Source organism: Rhyacophila brunnea, unplaced genomic scaffold (genome assembly GCF_057557595.1).
Source record: "Rhyacophila brunnea isolate RB1 unplaced genomic scaffold, BYU_Rbru_1.0 scaffold_17, whole genome shotgun sequence".
NCBI classification, from domain to species: domain Eukaryota; kingdom Metazoa; phylum Arthropoda; class Insecta; order Trichoptera; family Rhyacophilidae; genus Rhyacophila; species Rhyacophila brunnea.
The window spans coordinates 667994-688584 of NW_028232827.1; the positions used below are offsets into that span (position 1 = coordinate 667994).

The window sequence follows — 20591 nt, forward strand, 5'->3', positions numbered from 1 at the left end:
ATGTTACGGTACTAAACATTCTCTATAACTCCTTAGTTAGAAGCAGACTTGAGAGTGGGTCTATCGTTTGGGCCTTATGGTCTGGTATTATCAGGAAGTACGGCCTTATGGTGGAGAGAGTCCAAAAGAATTTTTTGAGACTCCTTTACTTTCGGCTGTATGGATATTATCCGTGGCTCTATCCGACTGATTTTCTCTTAGGGATGCTTATATACTGTAGCTTAAAATTTAGAAGGGATCTTTATTTAGCTACATATTTTTCAGACTTATACGTGGCGTAAATGTGAACTCTGCCATTCTTGGTGGTGTTGGCTTGTGCGTCTCTGATAATTACCTTAGGAATCGAGGGCATCCGTTGTTTGTTCTCCCACGGTGCAGAACTAACCTGCCATTAGTAATGCCAATTGGGAGGGCAATAACCATGTTTAATGAAATCGCTTCGAATATTGATATATTCCACTTACGTGAGGGTGAATTTAAGTGGACGTTGTTTTATAAGTTTTTAAGATAGGGTTTCACTCCGAGTGCTTCCATCTACTTTTATTTTATGATTTTGTTATTTTATTTTATTTCTTTTCTTATTTTATTACTTACTGTATTATTAACTTACATTATTAACACTTATTTTATGTCATGTCGTGAACGCTTTGAATTTATAATTTGTTATGTTCATTATATGTAAAATAAATAAATTTGATTTGATTTGATTTAAAATTATTTATTACAGAGACTGTAAAAGCAGAAATTGCAAATCAAGGTATGCAAAGGTCAGCTGGTGATGTTGAGCAGAAAAGAAAGGCTGAAAAAGGTAAGCGTTCGAAATAATTTTAGCACATATTACTGGTCTTGCCTTGAGGATCGTATCTTGGATGATTTGGCTGTCGAACAGCCTTCTCAATGGGTTGACCTTACTACTAATCAATGTTACCTGCAAGGTGTATGCGTGTACCAAAATGTGTTCGCGCACATGTTTTCATACATAGATTATAAATACAATCATATCATATAATATATTAAATTATTTAAAACCAATAAAGACGTTTTGAACGTCATTACTCTTTGCAAACTAGCGCCGCATTTTGTAACATGTGTACATAATATATTCCACGGTGAAATAATGTTCAACGAAGAACTCGTCCTTATTGATTAAATTTAATGTTATACGAACACGTCATATTTCACGTACAGCGGCTCACGAAGAAGTATCCTGCGGTGAACCGTATACGTACAAATTTCCGGACACGGATTCAGACATGTTTGGAGAAGTTCGTAGATAATCGGTAGACATCAAAATATTCTGTGCGGTGTAGTTCGTATTTCTACCAGCAGGTTTACCACTTTACCGTTCTACTGCGCATGCGCACCGCCATGCAAGTACCAATTATTGCGCGAAAATTCAGAAGCTTCTGAACTTTTCTGATACATGCATGCAATCTTGCAACTTGCACGACAATACGTGTTTACACATGCATTTTCTTGTTATGGCCGCGATAATACATACTGTCAGCAGTAAATCCATGCTCGTGTAAACGGGGTATTAGTTCAATGAAAACAAATACGTTTGACTGACAAAGTTTAGTGTGTATTATTTATGTCGGATCTTAACAGGCTACCTCCACCCCTCGTTACTACAGCTTACTAAGTATCGCGAATCTATTTTGGTATTATTTAATGTTATTAGAAGTAGGGTTAACCCGATGGGAAGGCTGTTCGACAACCAAACTCTGCGCCACTGCAGTACAATTTATTAGATTACAACATTTTTTTTTTAATGTCCAGTGTTTGATGAATATATAAAAAAATAGACCTGCTTCCGTTGCTACCCAAATAATTGGCGGTGAATATGCAAGTGTGGGAGACTATCCTCATATGGTAAAAAAAACTTTTTTCATAAAGGCGTACCATCAGTGATACTGTAGACTTGTAGAGTGTAGACGAATGGCATCTGGATAAATATTCGATAAAATTATATACTTAATAAGAATATTACTATGATTTTTTTTATTGTGAAACTGTACGGTATGTTTTGTTTGGAAATAAAAGAGGTAATCATGTGTATGCTCACTATATCGAGATAATCTTTAACTACCTCTACGACTTATTTTACTCAACGAAGAAGACACAAGATTTGACAATGTAAGATTCTTTATATTCAAAATACATAATTTGAAAACATCTTATGCATGTACCTACTAGAAAACAAAACCATTTTAGTATTAACCTTAATTTGATATACAAAAATCAACGGCCAACATTATTAAAGCAATTTGATAAGCATTCCATGTAAGAACTACTAGTTAAAATTGTCGTACATAAGTAGAATGCCCGTAGCTAAATTAGAAAAGCACACTGGCGTGAATCCAGCGGTTACAGGTTCAAGTCCCGTCGGGTGTCGTATTTTTTCTACTATTTACCATTAAATGTTATTGTTTTTTTTGCCAGATCTAGTATTTTGAAATGGAGTCTAGCTTGCAAAATTCGCATCTGGCGTATAGCGTTAAAAATCTAACGTATTCCGAAACAACAGAAATAGGTTGAATATTAATTACATCAGATTTACTTGAAAATCAATCAAACGCGGTCAATTCAAGGAGTGGCCACGGCTAGAGTTGGGTTTCGGGAATTTCGAGAAATTTTCGAGATTTTCCATCCCGAATCTCGAGAATTGAAATTTTTAACATTTCAGGAAATCCTGGATCTCGAGAATCTTTACTCGGGATATAATAAACGGAATATTAATTGAAAAAAACGATTTTCTATATGGAAAAAGTGGTCAGGAAAAACAAAACGTTCAAAGACTGATCGGGGCATTTCACAAAATTAAGCCAACGTCGACTCAAAATGAGCAAGCAGAAGTAATGTTTTTAATCATTTTTGTCTTCCTACTTCTATTTTGTTTGTCTTCTTACATAAACAAAATTTTTTTTTTGAATTTGTCTGTTTTTACACTGATTTTAGGATTTTTAAATTTCCCGATATCTCGAGAATTCTCGAGAATTCTTTTCTGGAAACCCCGAATCTCGAGATTGAGATTTTCTCGGGAAATACCCTAATATATAATATTCTAGCCACGGCTAACTTTTCGATTGCTTTTGTTTTTGAAATTTCTTCGTTTTAGCATACCTATTCATCAGTAGTAATATTGGGTTATCTTCTTACTTCCCGAAAATATATCTGACAAGCATGGTTACTCCCACAGCCTACCTATTTCAAAAAGTCACCCTTCGCCACTGGTATTCAGGCAGGCTGGATAAACTATTAAATTGAAGACTGCTGGTCGGTCGAACCAATAATATTAAAACTATGGACCGAAGATACTTGATGGAATTTGAATTTAAATTCTAATGGATTTAAGTTTATCTACTATTCCATTTGAGTCGTTTTTTGTAACCTGGGTTTCGCATCTTCAGGCACTATGTACACTTACCAATACACTGACAACTAATGCAATCAACTCTAACTTATATAACAAACCAATACAATAAAGTATAGAGGTACTAGAACTAGAATATCATACTGCTCTTAACCTTAACGATAGGTAATTGGGGGCATGCTGTGAGTGCCATCTAAGCATATTGTCAAAAAGGGATAGGTATGCTTAACTTAGAGTAAAAGTTGCTCATAGTAAAAAGGGGTGATCTTGTGCTGAGTCAGTTATGATAAACAGAGATATCAGATCAGATATTGGATTTTGATAAAAGTTCGCAAAGTCACATTAAATGTGGAATCCGTTTAAATTGATTGGTCACCCCCATCTAATCACAGGCGAGTGGTAAAATACTCATCTAATCAAACCGATATCGTTGGTATGTCGGTCTGTTTTATATTCTAGATGCTTGATATAACCTTCAAAATAGTAGTCCGTATCCTTTGTAATATAATCTCTTTCCAGATCTATAGCTCCTATGCGGCCCAACCTGGTTGAACAATTCTGAAAATAAATTAAGTAATAATTTCTATGTAGGAACCTTGTTTTTATATATAAAAGATAGAGTGACAGTTTGTGCTCTGACTGATCGATAAGTATTCCGTTACACTGTTGCGTACTCAGCGGCGGGTATAGGTATAGGCCTGAATTCAAAATGGTCAGATGAAAGAAACAAAATATGTTCAATTGCTATAATTGTCACCATACTGATCTAGTTATGATTGAAGAAATGTTTAGTTATTTCCGCTACATTGTTTTGTTTTGACAACAAAACATATATATTAAAATCTGGCACCCATGTAATACTGAGTGGTATGATTGCTACAGATTTAATGCCTTTATAACTTCTTCTTCTTCTTTTCAAAATGGATGACAACTATTTTTTGACTGGCAGAAAATATCTACCAATATAAATAAACCATACGATTCATTATAATAATAATATTGTTATACTATTGCAATAAGTATGTAATGTAAATTAAAATACATACGGGGGATATTAAATTTTGCCATCTAATGGATGACAAATTTGTGAATGTATTTCCTTTGAATGCATCCAAAGTGCATAACTAATAATAATTGATTAATAAATTTTCCAGTAATAGGGAGACCCCTTGCATATATGCAAATGTATTTATCAATAATTAGTCATAGTTTACACCCACGGTGGCCGCGCGGCTTAAGCGTTGGACTATCACGCCGTGGGTCTCAGGTTCGAATCCTGGGTCAGGGAAGTACACATATTGTTTTTCAATTTGTGTGTGAGTCAGGGTATGGATCTAATAGGTTGAGCAAGTGGCTGACATCCATTTCTCGTAAAAACAAAATCTGTTAATACCAACCTCTACTCTGTGGAGGCCCATATGATCCTATTAGGATCGGAGATGGTCGAAAAAAAATTTATAGATTAATGCTTGCGGTTACTTAGTTACTGTGTATTCTTTGAACCATTTAATTCATATTTAAATAATAATGTCACTAACATTAACCACATTATTATTATTATTCATGACTTATGTTTTTTTTTTTGACTTTATGAATGTTTACATACGAAACTTAGCCCGTATACACGTGAATGGATTTCGGTCGCCTAGACTCTAGAGTCATAACTAGGGATTCCAATCCCGGGATCCTGAACTATTTTGGATACCTATAAATCCCGGGATTTGTAAACATAATCCCGAAACTTTCGGGATTGAGTTTTTTTAATCAATTTTTATGAAAAATAAAATAAAAACGAAAATATGGCAGAAAAATACTTTTAATAATATACCTACACACATTAGAAATAAACTTAGCCTGTATGAAGTTTGATTATTACCCATGTCTTGTCACATAAATTAATAAAAATGAGAAAGATTGAAAAAAACAATGCTTCGCACTTTCAACAAAATGATTACACCATGTCATTTTAATTGAACTTGTATTTGTCATATTTTCAAAAATAAATAAAACTCTTTTACTTTCACATTATTATTTATACATATTACAATATTGTTATTTGTATTTCCAAGATTAAACGTACACAATATTAACAATAAATGTCTTAAATAGTTTAAATTATACTAAATTTATTTTTGACCGATTTTATCAATGTTATTTGTGTAAATATACATTTTATATTAACCTATTGAAAAAAATGCCAATCCCGGGCCAGTCCCGGGATCGTCAAATCGTAATCCCGAAATCCCGGGATCAAGATTTTGGCTCGGGATTGGATTCACTAGTCATAACTCACATTTTGCAATTTTATCATTTCTAAAGGCATTATTCTATGTAAAGAAAAATAATTGGCTATGAAAAGTTACTATAAACCACGTAAAAATCATTGACCAAGTTGATTTTTGGTGTCATAACTCACCTTTTTCAATGAATAATGTGAGTTCTGTCACTAAGGCCTTTCCAACCAACCAGGGAGCTCTATTTCTTATGGTGTGCTGTGTGTCATCAGCCTTAGGAGTATTATATATTATATTACATATATATATAAATCGACTCACTAATAATATTCAAGGAGTTCAATACTTTACTTCTAATTACAAAAAACAGTGCTCTGGTGGTTTTTAGCGATTATCTCAAAACTCATTTAGGTACTGCTGGCAGTACGTATTATCGCGGCCATAACAAGAAAATGCAAGTAGTGTAAAACGTAATTATCGTGCAAGTTGCAAGACGGCATGCAAGGATCAAAAAGTTCCGCAGTTTCTGAATTTTATGATAGTTGCTACTTGCATGATATCTGCTGATGCACATAATATAGTGGCGAACCTCACGAAAAAAAATACAAACTACACCGCGCAGAGCATTTTGACGTTTACCGATTTTTGCAATCTGTACAAACCTGTGAAATAGCACCACACACCAACAATAAAATAAATGCATTCGCACTATTAAATCCAAGTAAATCCATCCACATGTACAATTTCTTATACACACAAATCTATATTAAAAAGAATATTACAGATATGGGTCGAAAACTTACTAATATTTAAAAATTCAAGACGACCGCGGATTCGAATTCCCGACATTTCGCTTAGCAAACGCGCACACTGCCGATAAAATTTTACGTACATTGCATATTTGACGATTGTCATCGTTATAGAACAAAGCTATTATTGTAGACGCAAACCAATAAATTTTCCTTAATTTTTGGTTTTCAAATTCTGATTTTTATTAGGATTTTTAGGTAATTATGAATATGAACGTAGAATGTTAGTATATTGGAATCAGTCTGTCAAAAAATAAAAAAAAATACGTTAGTAAGTATGTTTTTAATTAAGATTTTTTTTTAAATAAAAATCCTTATTCGATTAAAATACAATTTGTTTGCTATTTATTATCATTGGTAATATCTACATCTACATCTACACAATAAATTGACTTCGTTAAAAATTATAAGTATCTAGGTAGCAGAAAAACATTTTTTGTTTTTTATGTGTTACAGTTCAGTATTGGTGATTGTGGTAGTCACCACTTTGGCAGTAGGCTAGATAGATGAGCGATGGAGGAATGAAGAACTGAAGTCTGAGGATGATGTAGATTGCGTGTTTATTTGTGATTACGACAGAAGTATAATGAGTGATACAGTGATGGAGTGAGTTTACAAAGTGAGGTATTTATTCGATCGTTCTAGCCTTTTTATTTAACCCAACACTGTTAAAATATAATCATAATAATTAGTACCTCAGACTTTTGATGAGAAAAACATTTTAATATAATGTTAATGAGGTAAAAAAGTGATTTGACTGTGTGAATTTTGTATTCAAATGAATATATTATGTAATGAACAACTTATGTTTTTTCTTTCTCACCGAATTAGCGTGATCCAAAACTGCTGACGGCCAGTGAGTTAAATAACAAATAAAGGACACTTAAATAAATGATATAAATTTGATAACTGGGCCACACGGATCCGTTGACAGCCACAGACCATTGTACATATCAGCTCAAGGAATATATTTTTGAAAACATCTTGGAGAATAGTGAATGATTGTAAATGTTCAGCCATTTTTATAAATAGTGTATGAGATTCACAGTGAATTAAAAATTATGAATATAATCGTGGTTGGTAATCGTTGTATATAAGTACGATAAAAATAATATATTTAAATACGTCTATTTTTCAAAATGTTTTGCGATTTTCAGCCGTTAATGAGATATAGCTGAATATTTCAAAATCGTCAAGATGGCGGCCGTAACACAACACCACTATGCGTATTATGCGGAGACTACTCTTTGGGAAAAAATATTTTCAGGTAAGGGGATATTTTGACATAACATGATTTAATTGTAGGTAATAGATACTTACTTGTTTCTGATTTTCTTATTTCAGAGTATTTTCCTGATTTTTTTTTGCGTCGTAGTTATTTCAGTTACTGCTGTTTCTAAAAAATGCAATACATTAAAATATTAGAGAATAATTTGTGAAAAACATTCAAACTTTCACATAGAAGCATTGATTATTTTAACAATTTCTTCGTGTGCGTACGTTAAAATTACTTGCAATATTACATACATAGATAATATTTTGAACAAAACCCAACCTACAGATCATAGATAATAGACAAAATTATTATGCAAAATACATTGTGCCAACCGTTTAAAATAAAAATACACGCGACTTTGACATGAGTCGAAACGTGTAGGCATGTATAAAATGATAAAAAATGTTCACAGAGTCATGCGGGTGCCGATGCAGTACGGTACGCGTGAGGTGACGTCATTTTTTGATGAATAAGGTATAAATTTAACCCCCAATTTAAATAGTCGTTCGCACGCAACTGTTTCTCGGGAAAGTACAATCGTAAATTAGCTGATGACCTATTTAATTGATAATATTCACTCATATATGTTATCATTTAGTATTAAAATAATATTTCTCAGCGCATAACTTAATTGTCAACACAAAGTGTAAATATTAAGTATGTTTTAATATTCCTTCTGAATTCGAATTTTTGGCACAAATTTATACATTATTTTAATTTATAATAACTGTTTATTAGTGTGAGACAATAGTACCTATATTATTTAAGCATAAGTCAAAATGTTTACGTCAGTAAGAACATATTGTAGACTTACGATCGTCTTAATTATTGGCATATCTCACATAGAAGGTCTTTATGATTCTGGTAAGTAAATAAGCCAATCTTATTTCATTACATGTAGCCACTCAAGTTCGTATGTATCTAAGGCCAGTTTCAGACGGGACACCGGTGTCGCGCTCGATATAATATAGGAAGCCTTTGTATTATGTTTATGAACGCCCCAGAGCTAATGAGATAACGCGTGCCCGGTACACTTTTCCGTCGGCCGCTACATTCTCAAGCCGCCGATACACTTGTTTTTATTACCACAGCCAGTTTTATGTTCTAATTTATAACGCGAAATAATGCGTTGACTCATTAGCTCTGGGGCGTTCATTAACATAATACAAAGGTACCTTTATTCGAATACAAAGGCTTCCTATATTATATCAAGCGCGACACCGGTGTCTCATCTGAAACGGCCCTAAGTCCACATCTATATTCACTTCATCACCCACTTTCACCTCAACATATTTTAGAGTCTGGTTTTTCACTTGTGCATGTGTCAAGCAGAGGCATTCGTTTTGCTGTCTACATGGCTCATCAAACCTCTCACTTCGTCAGGTCTAAACAATGGTCAAATCATAGATAATACACGTAAAGCTGTAATTATATTATGATGCACGTCGCTCACTATCACGTGAAGTCACAGTAAGCTGCCGCTACGGGAAAAAAGTGTGTAATGTCGTTTTTCTTGGTATTTAAAATGTTATCAGACTGATGCTCCCATCCCGTAGGTAGCACATTTTGAACCTTGAAACGAACCTTGTCAGTTAGCAAAATCTGCCGAAATTACTAGAACAACAATGAGGTCACCTCACGTGCACCGCACTGCATCGACACCCGCATGACTCCGTAAACGTTTTTTATCATTTTCTACATGCCTACACAGCTTCCACTAATGTCAAAATCGTGTGTTCTATATTTTTAGCGATTGGCACTATGTATTTTGCATAATAATTTTGTCTATTATCTATGGTCTTTAGGTTGGGTTTTGTTCAAAATATTATCTATACATGTAATGTTGCAAGCAATTTTAACGTACGCACACGTAGAAATTGTTAAAAATTAATTGAAATTAGAATAAATATGTAATGAATAATAATTCAAAATACTTATACATAAGAGTTGGCACTCTTCATCATTGAATTTACCGAGATGGTGATAATATTTCGCAAAATGACGAAACTATAGTAATGAATATTAATATTAAAAATTCAATTTGACATTTCGGAATTGGAATCCCATAAAATACCCATAAATTTATATAATTACCATCTGATTTGCTTGGTTCAGATTAGGCATGTACCTACCTATGTTATGGTGCTGAATATAAATTCGAAGTTAATGCAGTCAAAAGATCATAATTTTTCAATTGATATAGTTGTTTACATGTGTACAAAGGTTTACACGTTTTAAAACGTCAATTTATTAAAGTATCAACGATTTACAAAAAATAATGAATTATTGTATTGTATTTCTAGAAAGAGGCAATTGCTTTTTTGATGACTGGACTCTGGGAGAATGTAAAATTATTCACGAATGCCCTGAAATAATTAGGTGAGATATGATTTTTTTGTTTTATTAAAATTATAGTAAATAAACACCAAAATTATAGTTGTATTCACTGTCTCAATCACGACCGGGCTTAAGCAGGGTTACACTCTTGCTCCGTTTAAATTTATCATCTTATTCAAATCCATACAACGGAAGTCAATATCGCCTGATCGAGACGTAGCTATCTGTGTCACTGTGAAGCTGTGTGATCTGGAGTATGTTGTAGTACATTTTGAACCTTTAAAAGTTTAAAGGAACATTGTTAGTTTGTAACATCTTCCAAAATCACCAGAACAACAATGAGGTCACCTCAAGCATACTGCACCGCATCGACACCAACATGGCTTAATTAACCTTTTTTTTATCATTTTCTACATGCCTACACATTTTTGACGCATGTCAAAATCACGTGTTTTTGTTTTTATTGGTTTTCTCTATGGATTTACTATTAAATTATTATCTAATATCTGTGTTCTGCAGGTTGAATATAGTTGAAAATATTATCTATGGATGCAATATCACAAGTAATTTTAACGTATGCACACGTAGAAAATTTTAAAATCATTTAAAATTAGTATGGATAAGGAATCATAATTAAAAATACTAATACATTAGAGTTGACACTCTCCATCATTGAATTTATAGAGATAGTGATCATTCAAAATATTCTGCGGAGTGATGAAACCATAGACTAAATTTGTCGCCGTACCAGCATGTGACAGTACGTGGCGTGATCATAATGTTTTTGAACCATTATCCTCTTTTTGTTCAAATTATCATCGTATAATAACATGAGAACATTCTCAGTAGGTAGTTATTTATGATTGAACTATGGATATAATACCCATGTAATATTAATATAAAATTCTGCGGTTAGGGATATTTTTTAATATTATTATCTTACACTCCAGATTGTATAAATAGGTTATTGGTTATTTCATTCATTTTATTTCAAACTTTGACTTTTTTTCATGTACTTATAGGCAGTTTAGAGCAAGACAGCGTCCAAACATCGTAAGCTGTGGATTTGATGGGTTAACCCAACTTGCATGCTGTTCAATGCCACTTCCCATTGATGAAACAGGTAACTAATCAATTATTGATATGATAAACTACCCTCGATAGCCGCCGATTGTATCGTGTGTATATATCTTGTGTATATAATAGATGCGCATGTAACTCTGAATGTTGTCAAACGACGATGGAAGTGACAAATGAAATAATCGATGCTTCTATTGTCATGTTATTTACACACTAAGCCAAGGAAGTCTTTACGAGGGCAACACTACGCAAAAGTACGACCGGATCACGCCTGCGCACGGGATAGTTTGTACGGAGTTCGTGACACTATTTCCGGCGCTATACGAGATAGCGGGCTTTTTACACGAAGGTGAAGCAGGAGTCAGGCTCTCAGTCTTGACCTTTCGAAGGAAGCAGACGTCTTAGCCAGTTCCGAGCCTCGGACCCGGGGCATAGGGTTTTCGATTTCCTGACGTTGTGGAGACGAGGACGATGGCCATCCGAAGGACGTCCCCCCCACGCCAGGAGATCGGAGGAACTCCACGGTTCCCACACGTTTGAACACGGACCCCTCGATTCCGTCCTGGAAGGAATCGAGGGCAGCGAAAAGGCTGGAGAGCCTTTTGTGTAATTGGTATTTATTGTTCTTTTATGTTACGGTCCACCGGAACTAGCTTTTGGGTTTTTGTTCTTATTTGTTTAAATATTATATCGCATTAGGTGCTCGTGATTCACTTAAGTAATTAAACTTCTTTATACACTGTAGCCCGCAAGTTATCTCATTTATTAATTATACATCTGTTTAAATTTCTCTACTTGCTTTTCATTTAATTATCCTTATCACTATTGTCTCTATGCATCATCATAGAGTGGCGCTCAATCCGAGATATTTATATTTATTCCATTTATTATGCCTTTTTATTAACCCAGGAACACAACGAATGAGTGAAGTAACCGGACAGGTAACTGAGGTCCTAGAGGTAAAAGTCAATCTACCCACGACCCTGCATCCTTTCCCCGAGTCTCATGCTATTCCTAACCTATCCATACCTATTTCTTACTCCTACATCCCCATCCCATCCTTCCTAAATCCCCCTGTGTCAAAATCACTATATGACACTATGTAAAAGTTTAAATGTTTTTCACAAATTATTTTCTAATATTGAAATCTATTTTTTAGATACTGCAGTAACTGAAATAACTACGACACGAACAATTTCAGGAAAATACTCTGAAATAAGAAAATCAGAAACAAGTAAGTATCTAGTACCTACAATTAAATCATGTTATGTCAAAATATCCCCATACCTGGAAATAATTTTTCCCAAAGAGTAGCCTCCGCAGAATATGCATAGTGGTGTTACCAAATAACACCATACCGAGAATGTCGTACATTCTGTGCTAAGCCGCCATCTTGGCTATTTTCAAATATTCAGCTATATCTCATTAACGACTGAAAATCGCAAAATATTTTGAAAAATACACGTATTTAAATATATTATTTTCATCGTATATACAATGGTTGCAAACCACGATTATATTGACACTTTTAAATTCACTGTGCATCTCATACTCTATTTATAAAAATGGTTGAACATTTACAATCATCCACTATTTTCCAAAATGTTTTCAAAAATATATTTTCTTCTTGAACTGAAATTTATAATGGTCTGTGGCTGTCAACAGATCCGTGTGACCCAGTTCTCAAATTAATATAATTTATTTAAGTGTCCTTTATTTTTTATTTAACGACTCACTGGCCGACAGCAGTTTTGAATCACGCTAATTCGGTGAGAAAGAGAAAACATTGTTCATTACATAATAATATATGCATTTAAATACAAAATTCACACAGTCAAATCACTTTTTCACCTCAGTAACAATATAATAAAATGTTTTTCTCATCAAAATCTGAGTACTAATTGCGATTATATTTTAACCGTGTTGGCTTAAATAAAAAGGCTAGAACGATCGAATAAATACCTCACTTTGTAAACTCACTCCATCACTGTATCACTCACTATATTTCTGTCGTAATCACAAATAAACACGCAATCTACATCATCCTCAGACTTCAGTTCTTCATTCCTCCATCGCTCATCTCTCGCCTACTGCCAAAGTGGTGACTACCACAATCACCAATACTGAACTGTAAAACATATAAAACAATAAATGTTTTTCTGCTACCTAGGTACGGTTTTTAACGAAGACAATTTATTTATTTCCATTCGGTGAGATGTAGATATAGTAATATATAGATAATAGCATAAAAATGTATTTTAATCTAGTTAGAATTTTATTTTAAATACAATTCTTAATTTAAAAATACACTTACTTACGTATTATTTTATTTTTTGACTGACTGATTCCAATACACTTGTAGGGTGAATACCTACTACTATCGTACTACTATAATACTACCATTCAGCATGACTTGGCAGGAAACCATTAATTTATAACTACAATGTATCTTGCAACATAATATTGTTAAACTTGCAAAACAAGCGATTTATATGAGTCAATCAAATTTCAACAGAAAGCTAATTTAGCAAAATAATATAATAATTCAATTAATCAATAATATTTCAAATTAAGAAATAATGCTATGTAAGTTTACCATGAAATGCACAAAAGTTGTTTGTATGAAAATCAATCTTGCCCAATTAATAAAACTGCATAATTATTCAAATTAAAGTCAATTGTTTATAATTTACGAAACGAAACATGCATTGCACAATAAACTTCATAAGCATAATTATCAAAAAATATTCAAGTAGTTGATAGCAGCATTTTCTATTGTATCGAATCAGTATAAAACACTCAGTAGAAGAAAGCAACATCGTCATTCAGATATCGAAGATTCAACCGTAAGGTTATCGTTGCGCTTCGCCCGATCAAACTCGTAGTCTACCAGAACGCATACTCGTGATTTCAACATCTAAATTATAATCTGTAAACTTACCTGTAATAATTAAATCAATATTTATTTGGAAGAAGATAATAAAACTAGGGTTCGTTTAATACACGCATTAACCTTCTTATTATTGGAGTCAAACTAACCTACCCTCCGGTTCCCTATTCCATCTCACTTCCATATACTAATGTTCTTCGTTGATATTCATAATTACCTAAAAATTCTAATTAAAGTCAGAATTTGAAAACTAAAAATTAAGGATAATTTATTGGTTTGCGTCTACAATAATAGCTTTGTTCTATAACGATGACAGTCGTCAAATATGCAATGTACGTAAAAGTGTATCGGCAGTCTGCGGGTTTGCTAACCGAAAGGTCGGGAATTCGATTCCGCGCTCGTCTTGAATTTTTAAATATTAGTAAGTTTTCGACCCATATCTGTAATATTCATTTTAGTATAGATTTGTGTGTATTAGAAATTGTACATGTGGATGGATTTACTTGGATTTAATAGTGCGAATGCATTTATTTTATTGTTGGTGTGTGGTGCTATTTCACAGGTTTATACAGATTGCAAAAATCGGTAAACGTCAAAATGCTCTGCGCGGTATAGTTTGTATTTTTTTTATGAGGTTCGCCACTATATTATGTGCATCAGCAGATATCATGCAAGTAGCAACTATCATAAAATTCAGAAACTGCGGAACTTTTTGATCCATGCATGCAGTCTTGCAACTTGTACGATAATTACGTTTTACACTACTTGCATTTTCTTGTTATGGCCGTGATAATACGTACTGCCAGCAGTACCTAAATGAGTTTTGAGATAATCGCTAAAAACCACCAGAGCACTGTTTTTTGTAATTAGAAGGAAAGTATTGAACTCCCTTGAATATTATTGAGTGAGTGAGTCGATTTACATTATTATTATTTTTTAAATATAATATATAATATTCCTAAGGCTGATGACACACAGCACACTATAGGAAATAGAGCTCCCTGATTGGTTAGAAAGGCCTAGGTGACAGAACTCACATTATTCATTGAAAAAGGTGAGTTATGACACCAAAAGTCAACTTGGTCAACGATTTTCACGTGGTTTATAGTAACTTTTCATAGCCAATTATTTTTCTTTACATAGAATAATGCTATGATATAATTGCAAAACGTGAGTTATGACTCTAGGCGACTGAAATCCATTCACGTGTATACGGGCTAAGTTTCATAACATTATGTAAACATTTTCACTAAGTCATGAATAATAATAATAATAATAATAATGTGGTTAATGCAAGTGACATTATTATTTAAATATGAATTAAATGATTCAAAGAATACACAGTAACTAAGTAACCGCAAGCATGAAAAATCTATAAATATTTATGCAAGGGGTCTCCCTATTACTGGAAAATTTATTAATCAATTATTATTAGTTGTGCACTTTGGATGCATTCAAAGGAAATACATTCACAAATTTGTCATCCATTAGATGGCAAAATTTAATATCCCCGTATGCATTTTAATTTACATTACGTTCCTACCATCCACCCGGAACCGATTTTAAAACCAATCTGAGCGCGCACTTGGAAAAAAGCTCTACCATATAATATCATACTCATACTGATGATGTTTTTATTATGGTAGCACATTACAATCTTCCAAATTTAGACTGGACATCATCTGATGACGTCAATTATCTCCACCCTGATTACAACAATGATCCGTTTTGTACCAGTTTAACTGATTTTTTATCCTTCACGAACATGCATCAATTTAACTCTAAATGTAATATTAATAATCGTATTCTTGATCTTGTAATTTCTGGCATTAGTAACTGCGTGGTTACCTCGTGTATTACACCCCTTACTCCAGAAGATGCACATCATAAATCCCTTATTATTAGTTTTAGTATAACCAAAAAGAAAACGTTACAAGCGGCTGTTCGTGAGACATATTTATTTAAAAATTGCGATTATACCGAACTCAAAAAGGATCTCTTCGCAGTATCTTGGGAAACAATTATGTTACCAAACATGAATATGGAGGATGCCTCGGCTTGTTTCTATGCTAAACTTTGGGAGTTTATTGATACTAACGTACCGAAAAAATGTATAACTCCAGGTCATCGTTATCCTCCCTGGTTTTTCAAACCCTTAAAGTATCATAAAAAATGGAAAAAGTACAGTGTCCCATAGACTATTATACATTTGTCATTTTAAGAAAAAGGCAAAAACACCTTGCTAAAAAATGTTATGAAGACTTCATTTTACGGGCAGAAAAATCCATTAAGCGAAACTCAAAATGTTTTTGGTCGTTCGTTAAATCCAAATCCAATGGGTCCAATATTCCCGGTGAAATGCTACTTGATGAAAAAATTGTTTCAGTTGGCAAATATATATGTCATTTATTCAATGACTATTTTAAATCTGTATTTATTCCGTCATCCTTATGTACAAACACCTGTTTTTCAAGATGTTAGCACTATGATAATTAGTTCAATAATATTCACTCCGTCATCAGTTCTTTCATACATCAAAAACATTTTTTTTCAACGATGTTCGATCCTAATAGGATCATATGGGCCTTCACAGAGTAGAGGTTTGTATTAACAGATTTTGTTTTTTTTTTACGAGAAATGGATGTCAGCCACTTGCTCAACCTATTAGGTCCATACCTTGACTCACACACAAATTTAAAAACAATATGTGTACTTGCCAGACCCAGGATTTGAACCTGAGACCCACGGCGTGATAGTCCAACGCTTAATCCGCGCGACCACCGTGGGGGAACATAGACATAAATAAAGGTGCAGGTTCTGATCGTATTCCTCCCGTTTTGATTGCTTCTTGTGGAGAAGAATTGGCCTCCCCATTATCAATTTTATTTACCTTTTCTGTTAAAAGCGGATGTTTTCCTAATGTATGAAAGAAAGCATTAATTACTCCAATATTTAAAAGTGGGGACGAAAGCGTCATTACTAATTACAGGCCGATATCCAAACTTCCTATTTTCGGAAAATTGTTAGAAAAGATCATTTCCGGCCATATTTTTGCAGCTCTACGTAACTTCATCACACCAAATCAACATGTTTTTTTCAGGAGACGCTCCGTAGAAACTAACCTACTTGAGTTCACTGATTTCATACTTAATTCTATGGGCAGTAAATCACAAGTGGACGCTATATACACGGACTTTTCTAAAGCTTTCGATAAAATCAATCACTGCATTTTACTTGAAAAACTCTGGGCCCTGGGGATTCACGGTGATTTATTTCGTTGGATTTATTCATACATCTCAAATCGGTCGCAAGCTGTTGCAATTAAAGGATTCGTTTCCAGTTGTATACACATTCCATCCGGAGTACCGCAGGGGTCCCACCTTGGTCCCTTATTATTCATCTTATATATTAATGATATGAGCACCTGTTTTCTTAACTCACAATTTTCCATCTATGCAGATGACACAAAAATAAATAAAAATATCTCTTCAGTCGATGATTGTATTGAGTTACAATCTGACTTAGATATACTGTATAGATACTGTCAATGAAATCACCTTTATCTAAACGTCAACAAATGCTCGTCAATAACATTCTCCAGAAGTATGAACCCCATCAACACAGAATACAAACTAGGAGTCGAACCCTTGTAACGCAGCTCAAAAATACGTGACCTGGGTGTTATAATGGATAATAAGATGAATTTTAACGCACATATCAATGAAACAATCAATAAAGCTTTAAAATTACTAGGTTTTATTCTTCGGATCTCTAAACCATTCAGATCAGCGGATGTTCTGAAGGTACTTTACTTCTCATATGTTAGATCTATAGTTGAGTTTGCTTCTGTCGTGTGGAATCCACAGTACGTTACATATTATATAAATCGTCTCGAAGCGGTACAAAAGCGATTTCGTAAGCACGTCAATTTTAAAGCTTTCTGTTATGATTTATCTAATTCTATTTCGACCGCTGCAACTTTTATGGTACCATCTTTGGAAAGTCGACGTTATATATCTGATCAATATTTTCTTTTTAAAATTATCAATGGTTTTGTTGACTCGCCAAACCTACTCGAAAGGGTGGGTTTCCATTGTCCATCAAGATTTACGCGAAACCAAACTTTGTACCATATCAGTTGTAGCGGTTCTAATTATGCACAAAACTCTTTTATTCGGCGCTCTTGTTTAAATTATAATATGTATTTCTCCACCGTTGATCCTTTTAATAATTCACCTGTTTCATTTAAACGCGCTATCTCCAAAATTTTCTTCCTCATCTTTCTCGTGTAATTTTCTTATGTAATTTCTTTATATTTATGTTATTCTTACTCTCTATCTTGTTAGGCTTAACTATATTATAATGTATACATGGAAACTTTGCTGGTTGCAATAACTTTTCATTGTTATATTTAAATTTTTTGTAATCAACATGTAACTGTTTGTTTCCTTAATAAAATTAAAAAAAAATACTTATTGCAATAGTATAACAATATTAATGAATCGTATGATTTATTTATATTGGTAGATATTTTCTGCCAATCAAAAAATAGTTGTCATCCATTTTAAAAAGAAGAAGAAGTTATAAAGGCATTAAATCTGTAGCAATCATACCACTCAGCATTACATGGGTACCAGATTTTAATGTATAGGTTATGTTGTCAAAACAAAACAATGTAGCGGAAAACAACTCAACATTTCTTCAATCATAACTAGATCAGTATGGTGCACAGCCATCTTTAGATTAATAAAGCCTGAGCATAACTTTTTGCACAAGCAACAAATGGTCCTCTTTTCAACTGTCAAAATCAGATCCCAGATTGCTTGACATATTGATTCGCCCTTTCTCGTTTCAAATTGAATTATAATAAATTCTAAAATCATATATATATTAACTATCAGTGTTATTTATAAATAATATACATTACTGCTATTCATCAGCTGTCCAAGTCAGACTAGTCATTCACACAAAAACCGGTGGTAATATCGATTTCCAAAAAATATTTAGCATTGATCTGTGCATTACATTTGTCGAAGGTGTGTTAATGCTAGTGTATTATTTATCATGGAACTCATCTATCCAAATCAAACCATTCCCTGTGTGAACACGACAGACGCGTCAGTATGAGCACTATATAGAACAGTGACAGGTCATCCATAGACAACAACGGAAGGGGCGGAAAAGGTTGGACCAGTCGTTGTGAATGTATCGGCTTTCTACTTGAGTCGGCAATGGTATGGTGACAAATATTGCAATTGAACATATTATTTTGTTTCTTTCATCTGACCATTTTAAATTCATCTGAGAAAATACCCGTTCGGTATAGCAATTAGATGTTGGTATGCTTAAAATAAATGAAATTAGTTAGAAATTGTGTTTAAGCTCCTTTTCCGGGAATAATTCACGAATATTACGAATAACGAATTTTTGCAATCACATCAATATAAGGTTTCACAGAGTTAAATTCTTCATACATCATCATCTTCATACATACATCCATATGTACTTCTCCTGTCAAATTTAATATAGACACCGCATTCTCTATATTTTCGAAATTTATTTCGTTCATCATGGTTTTGAAACTAACTGTGCAAAAAGTTGTTGACTAATCGTTAATTCAGCTGCCCCAATCTATTTTTGCTTAAAAAACGGGACGTCCCGCAAAAATCGGGATGTCTGGAAACGCTAGTGCACGTGCATTTGTGTAGCGCCAGGTGTTTACAAAACATTGTCTAATAATTTGTTCGTGGCCATATTATGTATATTGCAGTGGCGAAGGGTGGTGGTAGCGTATTAAGATCCGACATAAATAGTGTACACTAAACTTTTTCAGTGAAAAGCATTTGTTTTCATTGAACTAATACCAGAATGTGTTGATAGTATTTGTAGTTTTTAAGATACAATTAAACCCTGCCTAATCCAAGCCATAGTAGATATTAGTCAAAAAATATTCGTATATATATAAAATATCTAATATTATGCCATGATTAAACCATACACAACATTATATATTTTATAAGTAGAAGAATATGTTGTATTGATTATGCTTTGGTTTAGGCAGGGTTAATGAATTTTAAAAAAAACCTAACCAACGCCAGCTGTACGATGTATTCTTAATTCAACGAAAACAAAATAAGTATGACTGAAAAAGTGTGTACGATTTTTGTCGGATCACCCATAGGATACCTTAACTATTATGGTACGGTTTAGGCATGTTTTAATTGAATTTTAAAAACTAACTAGCACCATCTGCAAATTGTATTCTTAGTTCAAGGAAAACAAATAAATATGACACTTCAGCTGGGGCTACATGCTAAAACGATCGTGACTACGCGACGCGAAGATTGTGCAAGTGTGCAGAACAAAATATAATTTGTCATAAAAAGTCAACATGCGTCCATTTAATGTTATGTTTATTTTTCTATTACTAATAATAATAATAATAATATATTCATTGACATTATTTATTTTTCAAGTACTAAATGGGTAACGTTTTTTAGTCATCTTTACACGAATTAAGAATTAATTCTCACGTCGCCATCACAAAACAAATTTACGTGTTCACAGCTCGACTTTCGCTCTCCGATTGCCA

At 33.5% G+C, this 20591-nt stretch overlaps 1 protein-coding gene across 4 annotated transcripts in view; it reads left to right on the forward strand.

Moving 5' to 3' along the window:
* Positions 1–20591, forward strand: part of LOC147073521 (serine protease persephone-like) — a 50899-nt gene that overhangs the window by 3500 nt on the left and 26808 nt on the right. The window contains exons 4-9 of one of the 4 annotated variants that reach the window (XM_085944319.1): positions 728–808; positions 6873–7040; positions 7574–7683; positions 9996–10071; positions 11052–11152; positions 12269–12343. In XM_085944319.1, the coding sequence (XP_085800445.1) occupies positions 7614–7683; positions 9996–10071; positions 11052–11152; positions 12269–12343 (322 nt within the window). In that variant the 5' untranslated portion in view covers positions 728–808; positions 6873–7040; positions 7574–7613. Of the gene's footprint in view, positions 1–727; positions 809–6872; positions 7041–7573; positions 7684–8288; positions 8557–9995; positions 10072–11051; positions 11153–12268; positions 12344–20591 lie in introns of those variants that run through there. The other 3 variants (XM_085944318.1, XM_085944316.1, XM_085944317.1) reach the window with 3 other exon arrangements.